At 38.1% G+C, this 20,794-nt stretch overlaps 1 protein-coding gene across 2 annotated transcripts; it reads left to right on the forward strand.

The window, feature by feature from the left end:
• The first annotated feature begins 2,756 nt into the window (after positions 1–2,756).
• fbxo8 (F-box protein 8) lies at positions 2,757–20,023 on the forward strand. 2 transcript variants are annotated; one of them, XM_034688909.1, is made up of 8 exons: positions 2,757–2,966; positions 6,801–6,906; positions 8,461–8,547; positions 9,328–9,472; positions 11,350–11,476; positions 11,978–12,096; positions 12,287–12,483; positions 16,805–20,023. In XM_034688909.1, the coding sequence occupies exons 2-8, from the start codon at positions 6,801–6,803 to the stop codon at positions 16,990–16,992; spliced, it is 969 nt and encodes a 322-aa protein (XP_034544800.1). In that variant the 5' UTR covers positions 2,757–2,966; the 3' UTR covers positions 16,993–20,023. The 2 variants fall into 2 exon arrangements, with proteins under 2 accessions (XP_034544800.1, XP_034544801.1); XM_034688910.1 differs by having other exon boundaries at positions 12,368–12,483.
• Positions 20,024–20,794: the final 771 nt, after the last annotated feature.

Consider the following 20,794-nt stretch of genomic DNA (forward strand, 5'->3'; position numbering starts at 1 on the left):
GTCTTACGTGGACGTTCGTGACGAGTTGACGTCAGTGACGTAGCAGGAACGCACGCTGTTTTCAATTCGTTTCGTTTTACCTAGTTTGTCATTTTCCAGAGTATAAAACTATTGTTTGTATAACATATTGACAAGTTTGCACTATTGTTTGATAAAAAACAAAAAATATTTCTGGAATTTTATTGATCTGTCTGTTTAATGAGACGAGGGAGAAAAGGGGCGGGGCAAAGAGAGATGACAGAAGTAGAGATGGGAAATCCAGCTCCTGTCTGTGATTCAGAGCTTTTAATTCGGCTCAGAAAAAGAGCCAAGTTCTTAGACTTTCAAATTGCTTTGATTTACATATATTTTGACTTGTGGTTATTATAGTTTACTTATATAATTTAATATGTATTTAATAACGGCAAAACTTTGACAGATTAAAGATGAAAACACATATTTCAAGAGTAAAATCGACATATAATGAGAATAAAGCTGTAGTGAGTTAATCTTAGGTTTGAAGTCCACAAGATTGTGCAAGAAACAGTCTTATCAGGCATAAAGGTAGACTTAAAACATTATGACTTTTGACCCAAAAAAGACAATTTTCAAAAATGAGACTCAATACTCCATTGTTGTTTCATAAAAACAGTCCATGAATTTTTATCTTTAAAGTTGTTGTATTATAGATAAAATATTGGAATATTGTACTTTATTCTTGGTATTTGTATATTATAAAACATAAATATGTGTTCTATGTTTAAGAATCAAATGATATGTTTTGTGTCATGTGCTATAGTAATTCAGCTGTCTATATATCACGTCTTTTTTTTTTGCATTGAAATATAAAGCTCCTGCAAGGAATACTCTGTTCATATCAGTTTTGGCACAACTATGAACAAAGTCTTACCTCATACATCTTTGCTGATTTTGTCCTGTACAAGTGTAAGTGGTGTTTTCTTACAAAAATTGTCACCCTGATATATTTTACCAGTGGAATGTACCACTCACTACATCTTTACAATCATAACAGGCATTACAAAATACAATATAGCAACTATCTGCCTTGTCTTTGATAATCTTGTTTGCTTTTGTAGGTCACAACGAGGCATAACTGTTCATTTCAGTCTGTTTCATAACCAGACAAAAACTCCTAACAAGAGCTCTATATGTGTGCTCCTACAAAGAACAAAAGTTTACACCATGCCGTGTTTTTAATGAAGACTGAAGTTTATAACATCATATAAATGTTATGTTTATAACATCATATCATATTTTTGGATTTTGCACTAGCGGCAACCTCCAGTGTAAAGATATGAGTCCAAATGCAGAAGTGCTAAAAACTGCAGTTCATCAAGGATCCGTTTGAGGCTAGCTCCAGAAGTACCGGAAACCACATACACACCAATTCAAAAAAGACGATCTTTACAGCAGAAATAAACATGTTTACTTCCTGGTACAAAAGACGAGTGTAGTCTGGATAGCTAATTTCTTGATCGGCACACACTGTACAGGGGGTGAATTTTTTTCAAGCGCGGCAATTTCAAAGATATTGAGATTACGAGTCTTCCAATGAGAGGCATGGCTGACTTGATTGACAGGCGGGAACACTGTAGCTGTTGGCTAGGAGGCTGAAAGTCCGCCTCTTAACCTCACCATCGCTCGACAGCAGCAATTCCGACGACGATTGGCCTCAAAACCATAGATTGTATAAAATATGGACGTAGTATCCGTGATGTCACCCATCTGTTCCTGAGAGCTGTTTTGAAACCAATTGATGGCGGCAGCCATATTGGAAATGCGGAACTCAACCAGGCAGAATGTGACGTAGTGTGAGCCTCCTAGCCAACAGCTATGTGTTCCCGACCGGGAGTCACGTCAGTCATGTCCTTATTTGGGCAAAAACTGGTAATCTTAATATCTTCTGAAACGTCATGTTAGAAAAAAATTCACCCCCCGTACAGTGTGTGCCGTTAGAGAGATTAGCCTCGTACGGCCAAGCTGTTTTTTGAACCAGGCTGTAAACATGTTTTTTAATGCTGCAAAGATTGTCTTTTTCCCATTCATGTGTATGACGTTTCCAGTGTTTCTGCAGCCAGCCTCCAACGGATCCTTGATGTATTGCAGTTTATAACACTGCGCATGGGCTTCATCGTTTGAGACCGGAGGTTGGTGCTTGCTGCTTGCTCAAAACATCCATCCATCCATCCATCCATTATCTTGAGCGCTTATCACGTTGGGGGTCACGGGGGGCTGGAGCCTATCCCAGCTGGCTTGGGCGGAAGGCACGGTACACCCTGGACAGGTCGCCAATCTATTACTGGGCTAACACAGAGAGACAGACAACCATTCATGCACTCACTCCTACAGGCAATTTACCTGGTAAGCTTTTTTGGACTGTGGGAGGAAGTTGGAGCAGCTGGAGAGAACCCACGCATATACGGAGAGAACATGCAAACTCCAAACCTGCCCGGCCGAGGATTCGAACCAGGAATCTTCTAGCTGTGAGGCAACAGCGCTACCCACTGTACCACCATGCAGACAGTACAGTGCTTCAGAAACAGATGGGCCACGTCAAGGATACTACATCCATATTTTATATTCTATGGCTCGTACCAAGAGCAAAAGTTTACACAATGTTATAACTGAGGTTTATAATATTAAACCAATATATTTTTGGATTCTGCATTTATTATCATTTATTGATTTTTACAGACAGGCTCTGCCGTAGTTTATTTAAAGGAGTCATTTCTTTCAGCCGACTCGTTCTTGAACGACTCAACAGTCGTCCGAAGGAGGGGGGTGAAAACACATGATAATTGTGTTACAGTATGAAAGGTCCCACCCGACACACAGGAGCAGCAGCTCTGGTGTTTTTCTCGCTTGTCTGAATGAAATGACAGCGGAATTCGTCTGATAGCAGAGGAACTGCGTCTCTAGCTGTCCGAGAGAGCAGGTCGGGTCGTCAGAGGAATCATTTCACTCAGGTAGGTGACGTTAGCTCGGGTTGCAGCGTTGTGTCGCTCTCCGCGGGGATATTAAGCCCTGATTTCACAACAGACAACTAAAACATACCTTAATATGACAGAAATTAAAAAAAGTCTGGCTCGACACGGTTTTCTGTAACTTAAACTAGCTCTGGAAGCTAACTTGGGGATTTGTAAGAACAGATGAATTTGACAGCTAGCTCATCCAATCGTATTCCGCTTTGTTGTTACTGTTGTGATATGTGGCCAATTGGATTGAAGAGGAGGCGGGGCTACACGTCAGACAAGCTCGCATGCTCCAGTTTCCGACGTTGATGTTTACAACAGTGATGGATTTGTTTATGCAACACAGCTGACGCTGGAGTGACTGAGAGGGAAAGGACGGAGAAAACACTCTGTTTACTGAGACACATGGAGGCTAAACTAACAAGCTGATTTTAAAGCTAATCAGTGTCACAAATCCGGTGTACATTCTGTTATTACTGTATCAGTAAACGGATATTGAATGTCAGCGGTTGCTTTATGATCAGGCGCACTCTTAACTGAGTGACATTTAATTGTAAGCCCTCCTAAATCTTGTTTATAACAAGCAAAGTTCCATATAATAACAGCTATGTGACTGCACTTTGATTATATAATTCAATTATGTTTTGTGCCAAAGAAGAGATTACAAATTGTAACCCAAAACTGTCAGTTATAGACCAAATGTGAATATACAGATTTATACATATGGAAAATGATAGATATACACTACCAGTCAAAAGTTTGGAAACACCTTCTCATTCAAGGGTTTGTATTTATTTTAATTATTTGAAGCACTGTAGATTAATACCAAAGACATCAACACTATGAAAGAACATATATGGAATTATTTAATTAACACAAAAGTGTTAAACAAAGCAGAATATATTTTATATCTTAGATTCTGTAAAGTAGCCCCCTTTTTCCTTGATGACAGCTTTGCACACTCTTGGTATTCAATTCAATTCAATTCAATTTTGCTTTATTGACATGAACAAAGACATTTTATATTCTCTCAGTCTGCTTCATGAAGTGGTCTTCTGGAATGGTTTCTAATTAACATGAGCCTTGTCAAGAGTTCATTTGTAGAATGACTTGCCTTCTTAATGTGTTTGAGACCATCAGTTGTGTTGTTCAGAGGTAGGGTTAGCACACAATGGATAGCCCTATTTGACTACTGTTGTAATCCATATTATGGCAAAACCATATTATTTCATAGTTTTGATGTCTTCAGTATTAATATACAATGTCGAAAATAATTCAAATAAATAAAAAACATTGAATGAGAAGTTGTGTCCAAACTTTTGACCGGTGGTGTAGATGTTTCTTCAAATCAGCATGAATATATCATGCGCAATAATAAGCCTTAAATACACTAAATCAGCCAGGTGCAGTCCTGTCTAACTGCATACAATTTTTAATCATAAAAAAAGCATAGATAAATAAAAAGTCTTTTGAGATTTTTGAGATTGATGCTGAGATTGAAGGAATATTCAGCAGCTGTTTGAGTGAGTTTCTCAAATGGAATTAAACATGTGTTGATTATACATTCAGTTGATAATGTAAAGGTTTTACAAGTTTCCTTCTCAAACACACCTTTAAATAAGAATATTTAACATATCCTACACTAGGGCTGTCACAATACCAGAACTTTCAATTTACAAACAAACACTACTAGTAAAAATCGCATGATTTCATTACCATGGCAAAGAAAATCAAAACTAAATTTTTAGTAGAAAACCCCTAATGGATACCTATATTACATTTTCAAGATTCAAGATTTAAGAAAGCTTTATTGCCAAGGGAGTTTGCACACACAAGGAATTTGACTTGGTGATTGGAACACTGGTACTTAACAACAAGACAGTAAGGACAATGAATATATAAATTTAAACCCAAATCCAAAAATTCTAAATAAAATTTGAATACTATCTGTACAAAGAAAGGTATAGAAGTACTTTTATTTCAAACCTGTACACAGTGCTGGTGCAGAAAAAGTCCCTGAACACACGTTAACATTTACATTAGTAATGTAATCTAATTAGTCATTAGTAATAAAAGGCATAACATTTTCTCAGAGTGTATTATATACGGACGTACTATCCGTGATGTCACCCTTCTGTTCCCAGTCATATTGGTAATGCTGAACTCATCCTAATTTAGTGTGAGGTAAAGAGGTGGGCTTTAAGCCTCCTCGCCAACAGCTACAGTGTTCCCGCCTGTCAGTCAAGTCAGTCATGTTCTTAAATAGGCAAAACTTTAATATCTTAATATCTTAATATCTTCTAAACCGTTGCGTCGGAAAAAAATTCCCGCCCCGTACAGTGTGTGCCGATAGAGAAATTAGCTGGCTCAAAGCCGTTTTTTGAACCAGGCTGTAAACATGTTTATTTCTGCTGCAAATATCGTATTTTTTAAATTGGTGTGCATGTGGTTTCCGGTGTTTCTGCAGCCAGCCTCAAGCGGATTCTCGATGAATTGCAGTTTATAACACTTCCACATGGGCTTCATATTATGAGACCGGAGGTTGCTGCTTGGATTTCCCCCTAAAAATCTTGTAGACCCATTATCAGATATTTCCTCTGAATTGTCTTTCTTCATCCAGAGGAGGTGTTTGGTGGTGTGTGTATCTGTAGAGACTGGGCTTTCTCTTTGTATTTTCTGATTTTCTTACCAATGGAGTTTTTTATGAGCATTAATCATCATTCAGTGTTATGAGGCTCACAATCATTAGTTTGCTGGTCAGGACTGAAAGACATGCATGGACTACGTGTCATGGCTGCCCCGTGTCTCAGTCCGTCTGTAACACAAAAACTTAATGTGTGCAAAAGGACTTTACAAAATGTTGCCTGTGAATGAAAACAGCGATGTAGAGGCTGTGATGGAGAGCGGAGCAGAGAGACACACAGCAGGTAGACTTCAGCAGCAAACTAAATCCAACATCTTCCTGCATGTTTGTGTGGAGGACTGGACTTGTTTGTGAGTTCTAAAGAGTGTAACCCCTGAGAAACATCAGAAAATCACATCACATTTTTTAATTTGCCTGCTATGTTTCTTCCCGTTGCTCTCTCTCTTTCTTTATTTTAATAGTTTCTGAGTCAACTGAGGCATTGTTTTCTTATATGTCACACTGGCATAAATCGGAAAACATGCACCATTGCTGATCAATAACAAGGGTTGGGAAACAGGGGTAACTCACGATCACAGGACACCCACCCAAATGCAATTGCATTTTTCCCTGCTTACCTGTCTATTGTCAATCACATCCCTTCTTTTGGGTTACAGTACACCTAATGGAAGCATGTCCACAACATACAGAAACTATCACAGCAGAGATAGACCTGTGTGACATTTTAAATCAGATACAGTTGTCACTCTGCCCTCTTTTAAGCCACCAGACTCCATTAACAAAATCAGTAATGTCAGATTACAGAAAGCTTCAGTTTCTGTTCTTCTGCCTCCATGTTTTGTTGCCTCATATGTTTATTTGTGGTAATGGTGTTGTAATAGTTAGTTTGAAACTAACTCAATATTTGTATGACCCAAAACAAACTAACTGATCAGGGGTAGACCAGCATTTCTTCTGTTCTCTGAGGTAAAATCAAAGTTAAATTTTGTTTAGTTCGTCATAAGATTTGCATTATTTTCATTTACAGAGCCAGGCCATAACAATTTCAGATATTTCATCCATACAGGGTTTGTTAGCTGTTCTAAAATATTCTGTTGTTTTACATTACACTTGTACGAGTCGGTATAGTTGGAATAATGTGTCAGTGATGTGTTAATGTTTGTGTTGTGTTCCTGTACCTGCAGATGGGTCAGGCACTGTGGAGGCTGCCTCCCAGACAACAGCAGCAGCTTCAAGAAGAGCTTGCAGACCACCTGGCTGACCGAGGGGAGGGAGTTCGACGAGAGCATGGTAACCCTAAACTTTGATCACTTTCAAAAAAGTTTTTTTTTTAGTTTAGTGGTCAAATGATCCTGGTTTAAAAACGTGGAAAAAGTTCTTGGTTCAAGTTGTTCACGATAATCTTTTAACTTTAATCAGCACAGAAAGTACAAACTTTAAATTATTGGATCTACATATTTTTGATAAATGTGTCATGGGAAAAGTTTACAAAGAGTAGATTGTGGTATGGTACAGCTCCTTGTGTCATCCTTCATTATTTATCTTTAGAAGTACAAAGAATGGAATGAATTTCAGAAGAGTAAAGGACAGACACTTTTTTTTAAGCATCTGCACTGCAGGTTTATCAAACTGTGTTGTCTTTGAAGTGATGTGCAGGGACAGAAAATGAAACAAATATAATTAAAATCAGTTCCCAGGATCAGCAGAAATATGTTCTGCAGTCTCGTCCATCTTAACTTAATGTTAATACGTATGGATGACTGTGCTGCTACAGGAATAGTTTGCCCCGGTGTGACTTTCATGCACCACTCTAGTCTGCTGAAGGTGAGATGGCAGCTGCCACTCATTTGTCACATCATGAGCTGTCAACAGTCACATAATGAATCCTCCGCCTGTGACGTTCACATGCTGCATGTTAAAGCAAACTTTCTGCTGTTCTCAAACTTTCCTCAACTTTAAGCTTCTCTTCTCTGTTGAGCTTCAGTACACCTGTGTCAGTGAAATACCATCGTGATGGAGTCACATACTCTGGATTCCAGTGTTTCTAGCATTTAACAAGAGCCCTTGTTTTCCCACATTGTTGAATGGCTGCAAGTCTTTGCACAAGAAGTTGTTGATGGAAGGTGTCACTTGCTCGGAATCGGGAAGCAAGTTCACTGTGTCCATCTTGCTGGGTTTTTTTTCGGCAGAGCTGATCAAGCCGTACATGAGGTGAGACGTCATGAGTTGAGCCCTCATGTACGTTGTGTTCCCTGGGTTTTTACTCCTCATCAATAAATCCAAACAAGACCATTCGTTTGATTTAAACACGGACGGGGATTTCCTTTTCTCTCTCTCTGGGGCCTCCATGTTTAGTTTTGTAACTTCAACCTCTTCCTGACAGTCACCTCTGCTGTATTCAGCTTAAAAAAACTTAACAGCACCACCAAGTGGTCAGAAAAATGATGGTTGGACCCAAAACAAAAAAAATTGTCGAAAGTGTTGATAATTGTAGAACTTTTAAGGGGATTTTTCTGGGCAAAATTGTCAAGCATTCGCTCATTTTAGCTTCTTAAATTAATGGTATGAAATATCTTTTGAGTTTTGAGCATTGGGTTTGATAAAGGAGGCCATTTAGCCAAAAGAGATCCTGCATATGAGGAATAAGGATACCAGTTAAAGCCAAATGTCGAAATACTTTGGGCTAAATGTTAGAATGAAGAGGAACAAAATACTACAACAAAATGCTCTCGGTTGGTTAGATGCATTGTAATGTTTAAAAGCAGTTACTGTAAAATGTTTAAATGTGCTAATAAGTAGAATAAAACTGTTATAACTGTAATAAAATTGTTGTTTTTTTCTCAGGGAGGGATGGAGGTCCTCACAGGAGAGCCCCTCCTCAACCTTGTTACGGCCCTGACATCTACCACCTGCTGAGAGCACGCATGGGAGGTAAGGAAATGGAGAACACACGCTCATGATATCAACTTACCTCTGACAATGGGCCTGATTCACAGAAGATTTGCAAGTTTTTTACATCCTGAACACCTGAGCAAATGAGACAAAAAGGCACCGCCTGTTTCACCGAACACACACAAAGGGTTAAATGCACTACATACCTTACTGCAGAGCGATGAGTAATGCGCATGAGTATGTATAAAGAAATACTTATTGCAAAGAATAGCTGAGTCACTATCACCAGCACTTACAACTTACAAGTGTTTTGTGGCTTCCTTTCAGCCTGTTTATCATTAAATAACAGTAAAATCTGTTTACTTTGGAGTGCTGTAGTATGGATTGGTATAGATTGGTATCAGCCGACGTCAGTGTGACTTGCTAGATAAAGTGAAACTCAAACTAAGCAGAGACAGATGAACAGGTGCTCCACAGCTGAAGCTGAACACTGGTTAACTTCTGTCAGGATAAATCTCTTTTGGGGGATGAACAAAGAAATAGCAGTATTTATTTTATCAGCATGTCTGGAGGGAGGAAATTTGCCTTTTTTTGTACTGAACCATTCAAAATACTTCTGTTATCAAACTCACACATGAACAAATATTAAGTGCTTACAAAATATACAGTATAGTATATAGTATTTTTTTTACTAAAATTAAAAAAGGTTAGAAAAACACATTTGGTATTGGTTGAAATGATATATTTAAATGTGTTTATTTCTAAAACATAGTCAGCTTTGGCATAAATGACAAAGACCGTGTGTCTGTGTGTTTTCAGGTAGAGAACAGCATGGCTTCATAGATCTGGAGATGCTCCCTCCTGAATTAGGCATCACCATCCTGTCGTACCTGAACGCCACTGACCTCTGCCTAGCTGGCTGCGTGTGGCAGGACCTCGGGAACGACGAGTATCTGTGGCAGGGGTGAGTACGCCTCAGATTCCTCTCATCTGTTTGGGGCGGTTTATATTAAAAAGTGAGTTCTGAGCAGAGGCGATAGGCAGCTGCACACAAGGGGTTGGTGTATTGATTCTCTAAAACTCACAAGCTATCATACAGAGCGAGGCTCAGATTCCTAAAAGTGGAATTAAACAGAAAAACTTTTCAGACTCTGTGTCCAGTTTTCTGCCTACCTGTTCTTGTTGAGAAAACTAAGCATGTCCACAGAGTCGGGTGTCAGTCGGGAGCACAACCGGGTCACAATCAGCCTGGTGGCACGCTCAGATGCACTGATGTTTCTGGTATACAGAGATAAAAGCGTTCCAGCTTTGCCAGTCAAATCTCTCTGCAATGACTTTATACCACTCTGTTGGCTTTGTATGCAAGGGTGGGGTAATGTTCCGTAAAAAGTTCTCGACCTCAGTATCCGTGACGTTAGCGGATGTTCTGTATTGTTCCCCCAAATCCCCCCTCCCCCATCTTAGAAATGTATTTTATTTTGGCGATTTTAATTTCTTGTGTTGAGTTTTAACATCTTATTTTTACTTCCAGTGTTTCCTCATTAAGATATCATGAGAGCCTTTCCTCAGTTCGTTCAGCAACTTATTCATTAATTTATTTTAATTTTTTAATTTTTAATTATTTATTTTATTTTCATTTTTTTTATTATTATTGTTGCATTTATTGTGTTCTTCACTTTAGGATTGTGGGTGGGTTTTGGGATTAGGACGGGGTGGTCTTTTTATTTTTATTTTTTTTGTACAGCAGTTTGTGTTACAATAAAATTGTATGAAAAGCGCTTTATAAATAAAATCTGATTGATTGATTGATTGATTGATTGATAGGCAGATGGTTCGCATTGAAATATGCTTTGAATGACTCGACCCTGATAGCTGAATGTAATATGAGACCACACATTGTTTATTTCTACCTAATAGAAAATAAAAAATAAAAAAAATGGGCAGGCTTGAGCACAACAGTAAAATAAGTATTTCCCAGTATTTCTTTTGCTCTTGTCATTTAAATGTGCAGACCTATCTAACGCTGTCATTAAAAATACATTCTTGGATAGTTTTTGGTGTCACAGGCTCTCGATAGTATTCTGAAGTACAGCTGCATTAAAAAAAACAGATCTACAGTCTATATGTTTTTAACCCAAGCTGCGCGCAAAGTGAAACAGCAGCAGCAGTCAATTGACACAGAGAGACGAGAGCTGCTAATGAGATCAAAGCGGTGAAACAGACCGTTACTTTTTGATAGTTTCACTGCAGTCATGCTCCAAAAACACAAGAGGCCAACAACCCTGTACAAACCCTATAGAAGTTTTTTTTTTAAATGTAACGCTATTCAACACCACTTTTTTGCTGTTTTTGTGTTTGTTTGACCTTTATCTTGCCATGATTACTGCTGACAGTCTATGATTGGTCATTTCAAACAGCCATTGTGTGTCATGCAACTTGCCTTCAAGTTGTTTTTTAATTGAAAAAATGACCGTCATAATGAAAGTTACATTGATATTTACGAAACGATCAGTGTTGGTGTTTACATCAGATCAGATTTAAAAACTCAATTAAAAACCAACCAACAGATGTTCAAAATACATTCAAAGTGGCTCACGTGTTTTTGACGACTTTGTTTTTTGTCTGTTGTCTTTGTTCGTTTGTTCACCATGTGTACAGTAAAGTTTAATTGTTTTCTTTTTATTTGTTTTTCTTCTTGAATCCTGTGTGTGTGTGTGTGTGTGTGTGTGTGTGTGTGTGTGTGTGTGTGTGTGTGTGTGTGTGTGTGTGTGTGTGTGTGTGTGTGTGTGTGTGTGTGTGTGTGTGTGTGTGTGTGTGTGTGTGTGTGTGTGTCTCCATCAGGCTGTGTAAGTCCACGTGGGGTCACTGCTCCATCTACAACAGAAGACTCCCTGCTGGTTTCTCATACAGGAGACTTTACCTGCAGCTGGATGAAGGCAGCCTGACGTTTAACGCCAACCCACAGGAGGTAACACACACACACACACACACACACACACACACACACACACACACACACACAAACATCTCCAGACCTGTAGACTTACACCACGTCAGAGCTAAGTGTGTGTGTGTGTGTGTGTGTGTGTGTGTGTGTGTGTGTGTGTGTGTGTGTGTGTGTGTGTGTGTCTGTGTGTGTGTGTGTGTGTGTGTGTGTGTGTGTGAGAGAGTATGAGTGTGCACATGTCTGGAACAATGATGTCACTTAAAAGTCATTTGTTTGATGTTGCTGCTTTTAGCGTCTGGTGTTGTACTTAAACATCAAAGTTTGTGCGTCTGGATCATTAGAAGGATTAAGATGGATTTATTCTGAAGGCTTGCGATTCTGTCTTTGTGTGTGTGTGTGTGTGTGTGTGTGTGTGTGTGTGTGTGTGTGTGTGTGTGTGTGTGTGTGTGTGTGTGTGTGTGTGTGTGTGTGTGTGTGTGTGTGTGTGTGTGTGTGTGTGTGTGTGTGAATATGTGTGTGTAGGGTATCGGTTACTTCATGTCTAAAGGTATCCTGGTCGATCATCCCAAGGAGCTGGCCAAGTTTATTTTCTACACCAGACGGCTCAACTGGAAGATGCTGAGGATTTATCTGGACGAGAGGTAAGAAAAGCCTGAAGATGTACCACTTCACTTCTACAACAGCTAATGAAGAAACATCTGAAGTCTGTCTATCTCAGTATATCTTTTTTCTTTGACGGTTGAACTAGATAATAAAAATGGATTAAGCAACACAAGTGTCTTTTTTTAATCTTGAATTTTGAATTGTAAAACTGTGTTAATGTGGCTTTAGGAGGGATGTCCTGGATGAGTTGGTGACCCTCCATAACTTCAGTAACCAGTTTCTCCCAAATGCTCTGCGGGATTTCTTCAGACACATACACGCCCCCGAGGAGAGAGGGGAGTACCTGGAGACGCTCATCACCAAGTTCAGCCACAGGTTCTGTGCCTGCAACCCTGTACTGGTCCGGGACCTTGGCCTTAGCCCTGGTTGGTACACACAAACACACACACACAATTCAGAATATGACTAACACATACTGTATGTTTTTACTAGTATCATTTAACCCTGTAAAGCCTGAACCATCAAACAATTGTCAGAAAATTAATTTTTTTGAATATGGAGTGTTATTGGACCTTCTGACAAATTTCAAAAAAATAAATTAAATAGCAATTTTCATATATGAGTTTTAATTTGTAACATATTTGATACATCAGGCATTTTGGTGCAAATCTTTTGCTCAAAGTTTCTTTTTTTTTTTTTTACAAACTAAAACAGATAAAAACAAAATTTTTAGCGTATCAAACTTTGAGTCTCCTTCAAAGTAATTTCAAACCTAGATATTTTTTTTCCATATTGCATGACAAAGTCATACATATTTGGTAGTTCCAGTTTTTAGTGGAAATCAATGAACAAAAGACAATTATTTATTAGGGAGCCATTGTAACATTCAACCAGTCATCAATCATCACGATACAGCACGTTGCAAATATAAAAATACAATATACGTTATAAATATCTCAATTTCTACTCTAAATATACCTAATTATGTCATGCAAACATGTTAACATAAATACCTGCTGTATTAATTTTGATACACACATTTTCAACACGATTTGACTATAAATTAAGTAATTAAATATTTATTAGTTTTACATTGCATCAATCCAGTAACTATTCCTCTTGAAGTTTCAGTTACAACTTGAAAGTTTTTTTCATCCAAACTTTTTCAAAATTGGAAAAATTTTCCCTGAAAAACCTCAGTGGGTCACTGATCGACAGTTGCCATTTTGGATGTCTCAAGTGACGTCCTTCTGGTGCATGAATTACTGGTGGATTATCCGTGCACTGCATGTATCTGATTGTATACATCAAGTTTTTTCGGAAAAATATATCACACTGACGACGTAGAGGTTTCAAAAACTGATGTATCAAATATGATACGCTTGGTGTTATATCTAACATGTAACTGTTTAAGTCGACTTTGGGTTGTTAAGAAAGTAAAGCATTTGGTATTCATATCGTATATTGTACAAAGTAGAATCAATAACAAACATGAAATATTACATTATAACAGTTGTGATCTTTTAGTTTGTGTGGATTCTGGCTGTAATCAAATATTCAATATAAACAAATATGGATCAAAATGCCAGTCCTGTCAATGAAGAGGGAGAAAATGTTCATTCAAATGCATACAATGTTAAAAATTCATAAAGAGCTGTATTGAGGGACACTTTTTTCATTATATTTGGAACCTTATTTATTTTTGATTCAATCTAGAAAAATGTTCAAAAGACTTTTAGACGAGGTTTTGTGTTAATATTGTGAAGAAATGTAACCTGCAAGTTGTATTTAGATGATGCACAAACACCACTGCAGCTCAGAGATGCTGTTTGTTCACCAGCACAGTTTGAGCTGTGTTTAACTTTTTGCATGTGCTTTGTGAATTAGGTCATGTCTTTTTTCCACGTAGGGTTCACTCAAAAGCTGCGCAGGCCATGACTATTTTGTTTAACAAATAATGTCATCTGCAACTACTCTCCATAGTGACATTGCAGCCATTTTCCTTTAATGCCAAGCTGTTTGACCAAGCTGTTTGGAATTCAAAAAATCCCAGCTGACTTTTGTCTTATTGTGTTAAGCCAAGCTACTGTGCTTTATAACTTTATAACTCTACCTACTCTCTAACTTTTCACATAACCAGAGTTAGGAAGAAACGCAGGTATCTAGTGTTTATATTCCTAAAAAGTTTCCATCCTTACTCTCAAAATTTCTCACAAACATCTGAACTTTGTACTTATATTTACAAAACTGGCTCATTAATTCAACGTTAAAATATTTAGGGAAAAGATTTGATGTATTTTTTGTACAAGTGCACTGCCTTCCCAACATCCAGACTGATTTAATCCTACGTTTAAACAGATCTTAAAGTTGATTCTTGTGTGTTCATCATGTCATACCACACAGGAAACTTGTAACAGAAAGGAAACCGGGTAAAAGTCGTGTGAAGACAGAGACAGGGAGGGAATGTGTAGCGTGGAGAAGAGGCGTCTAGTGAATGTGATGTCTGTGAGCAGTAGGGAGAACTTTGAGCCACATGGATAAAGTGACGCAGCCAACATGGCCGACGACAAGCAGCAGATTCAGAGCAGAGAGATATTCCCCCTCACATTGATTTGCACAGTGGAGCAATGTGAGTGTTCAGTATTTCACTCTGTTGTTCTGTGATTTGAAGTGAGGATGATTTCAGATAGTTTCCAAATATGAAGTGAGCTTCAGTTAGCTTAGCACACAAATAGCCGCCAGAAATATTTAACTCAGGGACACTTTTTCCTTTGGCCCTGCGAGGACATTTCAGAGCCTGGACAATAACCTGTCAGTGCAGGAAATATGTTACAGCACTGCTTACACTTTTACCACAGTCTGTTTTTATCCTCCTCTGAGTGGGAATGGTCTCCAGAGAGGACAGAGGAGCAGAGTGGGCTGCAGAGAGGCAGACATCCATCCGTCTGCAGCCTCGGGCTCAGAGCCATTACACTAATCCTGCTAATCACAGCAGCAGGTCCGGGTGCTTCACAGGACCAGAGTCAGGGATCGCTTTCTGTACGGTCTGCTGATGTTAACAAAGCTTTTAGTTGCTACATGCACGGCTCGCTGATGACACTTCAGCCGGGGATTACTTAAAAATAAAACCTTGATGGTTCTGGTGGCTGAGGGTTAGGAGTGTAGCAGATTTTAAATCATGTCTACTGTCTGCAGTGTTTGACCTCACAGCTGTGGGGAATAGAAATGTGGATACAGATAATGTGTCTGAATGGTTAAATATTGAAATCAGACCTTCAAATTGACTGGATGTGTTTATGTTCTCAAGGAACAGCTTGTCTAGTATAATCCAGATTTGGATCATACTGAATTTGGATCTTTTTACTGACTATCCAGGATCAGGTAATCCAGATTACTTTACTCCTGGTTTTCAAAGGATAACTGGACTGGACCACCCTGATCCAGATTCAGACTGTAGTTGCACTTACACTTGCACAAAGCTCCTAAAAACATCCCGGAAACACCCACAGCTGAGTTTTTCACCAAGAAATATTTCCTACCAATCACCTAAAGCAGGGGTTCCCAAACTTTTCAGCCTGCGACCCCCAAAATATAGGTGCCAAAGACTTGCGACCCCCACTGTCCCTAAAAGGGATTTACTCTGGCCTATTTAGCTGGGCTGCAGAAAATAAGCCTACCTATATGAGCATGTGGTTTTGTTTCATGTGCCGTTATGAATTAGCCTACTGCTACTGATGCTTTTGTTAATTAACTGTTCATGGACCCTAAACTTGGTAGTCATCTGGCAAAAAGAAAGGCAGAAAACTGATTACATTTTCTATTTTCAAGGTTTTATTTCAAGTTTAGCAACTATTTTTGTTGATATTTTTTACTTTAGTGGGTAAAATGTACTATTTTTAGATAACTTTTTTCATTCAACTTTATTTATTGCATTTTTTCAGTATTTCTTTGTTCATCACAAGTTAACAAATTATATATAAGTAATACAAAACCGACAAAGAGAAGAAAAATAAAGAAATACAAAAAAATACAAAATGATACTAATAATACAGAAATAATAATAATAAGCAGTACAAACAAAAGAGAAGGTAGACGAATAAAAACATAAGACAACAAGGTAAATAAACAAAAATAAATAATAAGGAAATATTTTTAGATAGCTTTTAAAAATACATATTCTGGAAGACATCTCACGCCCACACATTTGTGTCTTGCAACCCCCCAGGGGTCCCGACCCACACTTTGGGAGCCCCTGCTCTAAAGTCGGGGTGAACTCAGGCAGCAGGGAATCTTTCAGGGAATCCCCAACAAGAAAGGCAGGTGTGGGATGATGACATTTATATCATGCAGCTGGTGTTCTCCCTATTTTAGCTGCTTTGTTGTAAAATGCTAATGTAGCACAAATCAGTAGAAAGGCTGCCAGTTTGCGTTACCTCTAGATGTTTTTGGGTCCCAAACATGGGGAAGTGAGCTATATAAGAATAAGGCAAGCAAAAAAAGCTAAACGCAGTAATAGTGTACCATTTCATTTTAATACGTTTCAGTGTTAACAGCCTTTAAATACATTTCCTACACATCGATCCCCCTTGTTGTCCAACCTGCAAATTGCTTCTTATATCAGCAAAGAGGAGGAGAGCTTTATGACAGATACTGCAGCAAGCCAGCAGGGAGAGCTCTACATGTCTTAATTCCATGTGTTGTTCCTTGTGTCATGTTTTTGTTAATGTTTGGTTTCCCTCCGTGCAGACGCCGTGTACGTGCTATGCTACAGCCTCATCCTGCTGTCCATTGACCTGACCAGCCCTCATGTCAAGAACAAAATGTCTAAGAGGGAGTTCATCAGGAACACTCGGCGAGCGGCACACAATGTGTCTGATGACTTTGTGGGCCACCTCTATGACAACATTTACCTGATTGGACATGTGGCGGCGTAGCTCCGCCTGCCATCTGAAACCCTGACACTGCACTGAAGAAGAAGAGGACGAGGAGGAGGTTTTGGACAATGTGGAACAGTTTTCAAGAAATAATACAAGAAATAGATTTTATTAGAAAGAGTAGAAAATTAAGTTCACCTCTGCACTGTGACACAAACTGTGATGTTGCCTGTACACCGAAGATGTGACACATCTTTAAAACCAAGTCATTGCAAAGAAGGAGGTTTTAAAGTGCAAACATGAAGACAAGCTCTGATTCTGCACTGACGGATGAGTACTACTGAAAAAGGAGGAAGGGGAAGGGGCACTCACGCTGGGTTCTGATTGGACAGCTTCACGCTCACCTGTAGGACAAACACTGGGGAATACATGAAGAAGAAACTGAAGATGCTGAAATAATCACTCACCTGTGTGGCTCAAGACAGAGGAGCACTGGAGCTTCACTTTATAGAAGAACATATTTTTTTCTGTTGCTCATTCCAGAATTTTCTGTCTTTTTCTTTTAGAGTAAACAAACAAAACACCTTTTACATTCTCTAGACGTTTACTATGGGGTTTGATTTAAAGGCACCAAACTCTCCTCCCTGCACTAAAACATTAAACAAGTTCCACCTTATGAATGTCACCTGTGCATTAAGTTTGATCATAGTTTAATCTACCCCCTGAAGTTAAATGTGATCACTTTCATACTCAAAATACCCTAACCTCTGCAAACTGCACTTTCTTATACCTTTTTTACACCTTTGGCTGGCGTTTCTGCAGACATGGCTGTAATAATTTTTAAAAAGGGTGGAAACGGTGGAAAAGTGGGCTGGTATGTACATAAGATTATAAAAGCCAGACGTAAGGAAAATAAAGTCAGACAATTTTACTTTATTCCTAAATTAAAACATTTTATAGCCTTCAGTGATTCATTTAACTTATAACAAGCACTACAACTGAAAGTCTGATTTATTTTGGGACAAGTCCACTTTTTTATATTTCTTTGCTATTCTGAAAAATTAAACTGAAGTCTTAAATCTTGACTATATTCTTTCCTTTTTTCTCCACACGTTTATTCTTTAAGTGAAGGCTTTACTCTCAGCACCTTACTCTCAATACTTTTACTTTATTTTGACACACCTGTTCCATTCTCAGCATGTCAACACTATATTTGATGTGTCACATCAACTCTCAAAGACTTTTTTCTCTCTAAAAAAGTGATGCAACTCTATATTTCTAATTTACTTCATGCATTTGGATTCTATTTTTGACGTGACATTTATTTTTTATAAAAACTGTTGTTGACTTTTCTCCATATTATGGCTATAACCTTGAAATCTTGACCATATTCGAAATGTTTAATATTGTCACTCAAAATTGTGGCTTTTTTTTGACATGCCAATTTATTCTTAAAGTTTTGATTTCAGTTTTCAGAACTTCAAATTACATTTTGTCAGAATTCAGTGTTGATTTCAACATATCAACTTTTTCTTCACATTACGACTTAAATTCAGAAATTTGGACTCCCACCTGACTTTGTGACTAAAGTCTTCAAGTTTGGACATTTTGATTCAAACTTGGAATCTGGAATATATTCCTGACTCTTCTTATTCATTATTAACATTTCAATACTATTCTGGCCTTTCCACTGTGCTCCTTTTCATCACGTTGGACTCTCGACACTTTGATTGTATTCCTAATATAGACTGTATCTCCACACCCCCCTTTTAATTAATCTCAAATATTACAATCCATCTTATCTTTTAAACATCCCAACCTTACTGTGGATATTTTCACCTTGTTTTTAAATTATACACACTGATTTGAAATATTGATTTTGTATTAACTTCATTCTAAACATCTCAACCTTGTTTTTGACATTTGGATTTAATACTGGGTACGACATTTTTTATTCCCAACATTTCTCAAAAATGTGTCATTTTTCCCAAACAAGGTTATGCAACTCAATATTGTGTATTCTCTGCATTTGGACTATATTTATTACTCATTTTTACTCTTGTGACATTGTGAATAAATTCACAGTATTTCCTTTTTATTTTTAATTTTGACTTTCCCTCAACGTGTTCACTTGTCCTGAGATTTCTGCAATATTCATTTATTTTGAAGTAAATCTTGAAATGCATAAATTAGAGAATGTACTTCTGAACTTGTCTTCTTATGTCTGGTCCTGATAATCTTTTGCAATTGTAACTGAACAGCATAATTCATCAATTTAAATCAGACACTTGATAGTTTTCTACATATTGTTATATTTACAGTGTAAAGAATGTATTTATAACAAAACAGCCACTTCAGCTGCAATTCCTTCAGTCTTGTTGGAATCAGAAGAGATGAATTTGATACTGAGCTGTTTGTAATGGAGTGGAAAAACATTGGAGAATAGGGTTTGCAGTTGGACACACCTGTTACTGAAACCTCCACAGGTGTGACAGTAGTCTAGTTGTGTCCATGTCAAACCTGAGAAGAGTATAAGTCAGGACAAATTGAAAAGAATTCAATTTTCAGCCCATGTTAACAAAGACACTTAGTGCTCATAGCTCCACCACCCCCGTCCCAGCAGCTAGCATGTAGCAGCAGCTAACAGTGTGGTGTCTCTGAATGTAACCAACAGACAGGAGAAGAAGTTTTCCATTTAACCTTTGTTTTAATAAGTTAAAGGGGGTTATATCATAACGCAAATACCTGCAATACTGACATTAATTTATTTCTTGATTGTTTTCTATCTATTGTTTTCTTTAAATCCTGTTTATAGATTATTTCATTTTATGACGCCTCTTCCTTATGAAGTCTGATCATTAGTTTTATTGATTCTTGCGAATGATGCACACTGATGTTTTTTTATTATTATGAAGGACTTCCTTTTCATGTAGAGTGGTTTTTATGTGGGCACTATTAAACTTTATGACTGGCAATATGTTGCTGAGAAAATGTTGAACTTGTTAGAGTCTTGAAACCTGGACTTGATTGACTCACATGTTTTGACCACTTGCAGTTTTACAGTTTGATGTATTAAAAGATAGAAATCACACACTTCTCAGTTTTGATTCTATTTTTGTTATGTTTTATCCAGCTCCAAGTACAACAGACAGTCTGACTCTCTTTTAATTGAAACTGAGAGCCTTGAAATGCCTGTAGCTAATGGATAATGGGAAATCATAGACTGTTTAATATGAAATGGATATAGCTTTAAATACCCTTAATTTGTTTTCCCTCCGATGTCCAGCAGGAGACGACTCCATTGGTTGTAAAAAGCAGAAATATTCTCTTTAAATGTTAGTTTTTAGTGATACTTCTGTGCTAGTCTATCACCACATTCTCTGCTAGTTTGGTGGCTGAATCAGAGCATAGTATGTTGGAGTTGCTTGAGTTGGAGCGGATAAATGTTGAGCAGCAGCTGATCATACTGCCGTTATTGCAAAGAGAAAATTTGAGGAGACATCGGAGGAGATGGATTGTACAGTTGCTGAATCAGTGTGTGTAAAGATACCGTAAATGTTGTACATGCTGGAAATATGACCCAACCCAGCAGTCCAATCACAGGGCTTACAGGCTGCTGATTTGACCAAGGGGCCACCTCCGGCTGTGAGAAATGAAGCAGATGCAGAAGTGCTAAAAACTGCAGCTTCTCGAATGTCCACTTGAGGATGGCTCTGGAAGTACCGGAGACCACATACACACCAATTAAAAAAAGACAGCAGAAATAAACATGTTTACAGCCTGGTACAAAAAGTGATTATGGTCTGATTAGCTCATTTCTCTGACCGCTAAGGCTTAAAACCCTGCTTCAGTAATAAATTGG

This window comes from Notolabrus celidotus, chromosome 7 (assembly GCF_009762535.1).
Source record: "Notolabrus celidotus isolate fNotCel1 chromosome 7, fNotCel1.pri, whole genome shotgun sequence".
NCBI classification, from domain to species: domain Eukaryota; kingdom Metazoa; phylum Chordata; class Actinopteri; order Labriformes; family Labridae; genus Notolabrus; species Notolabrus celidotus.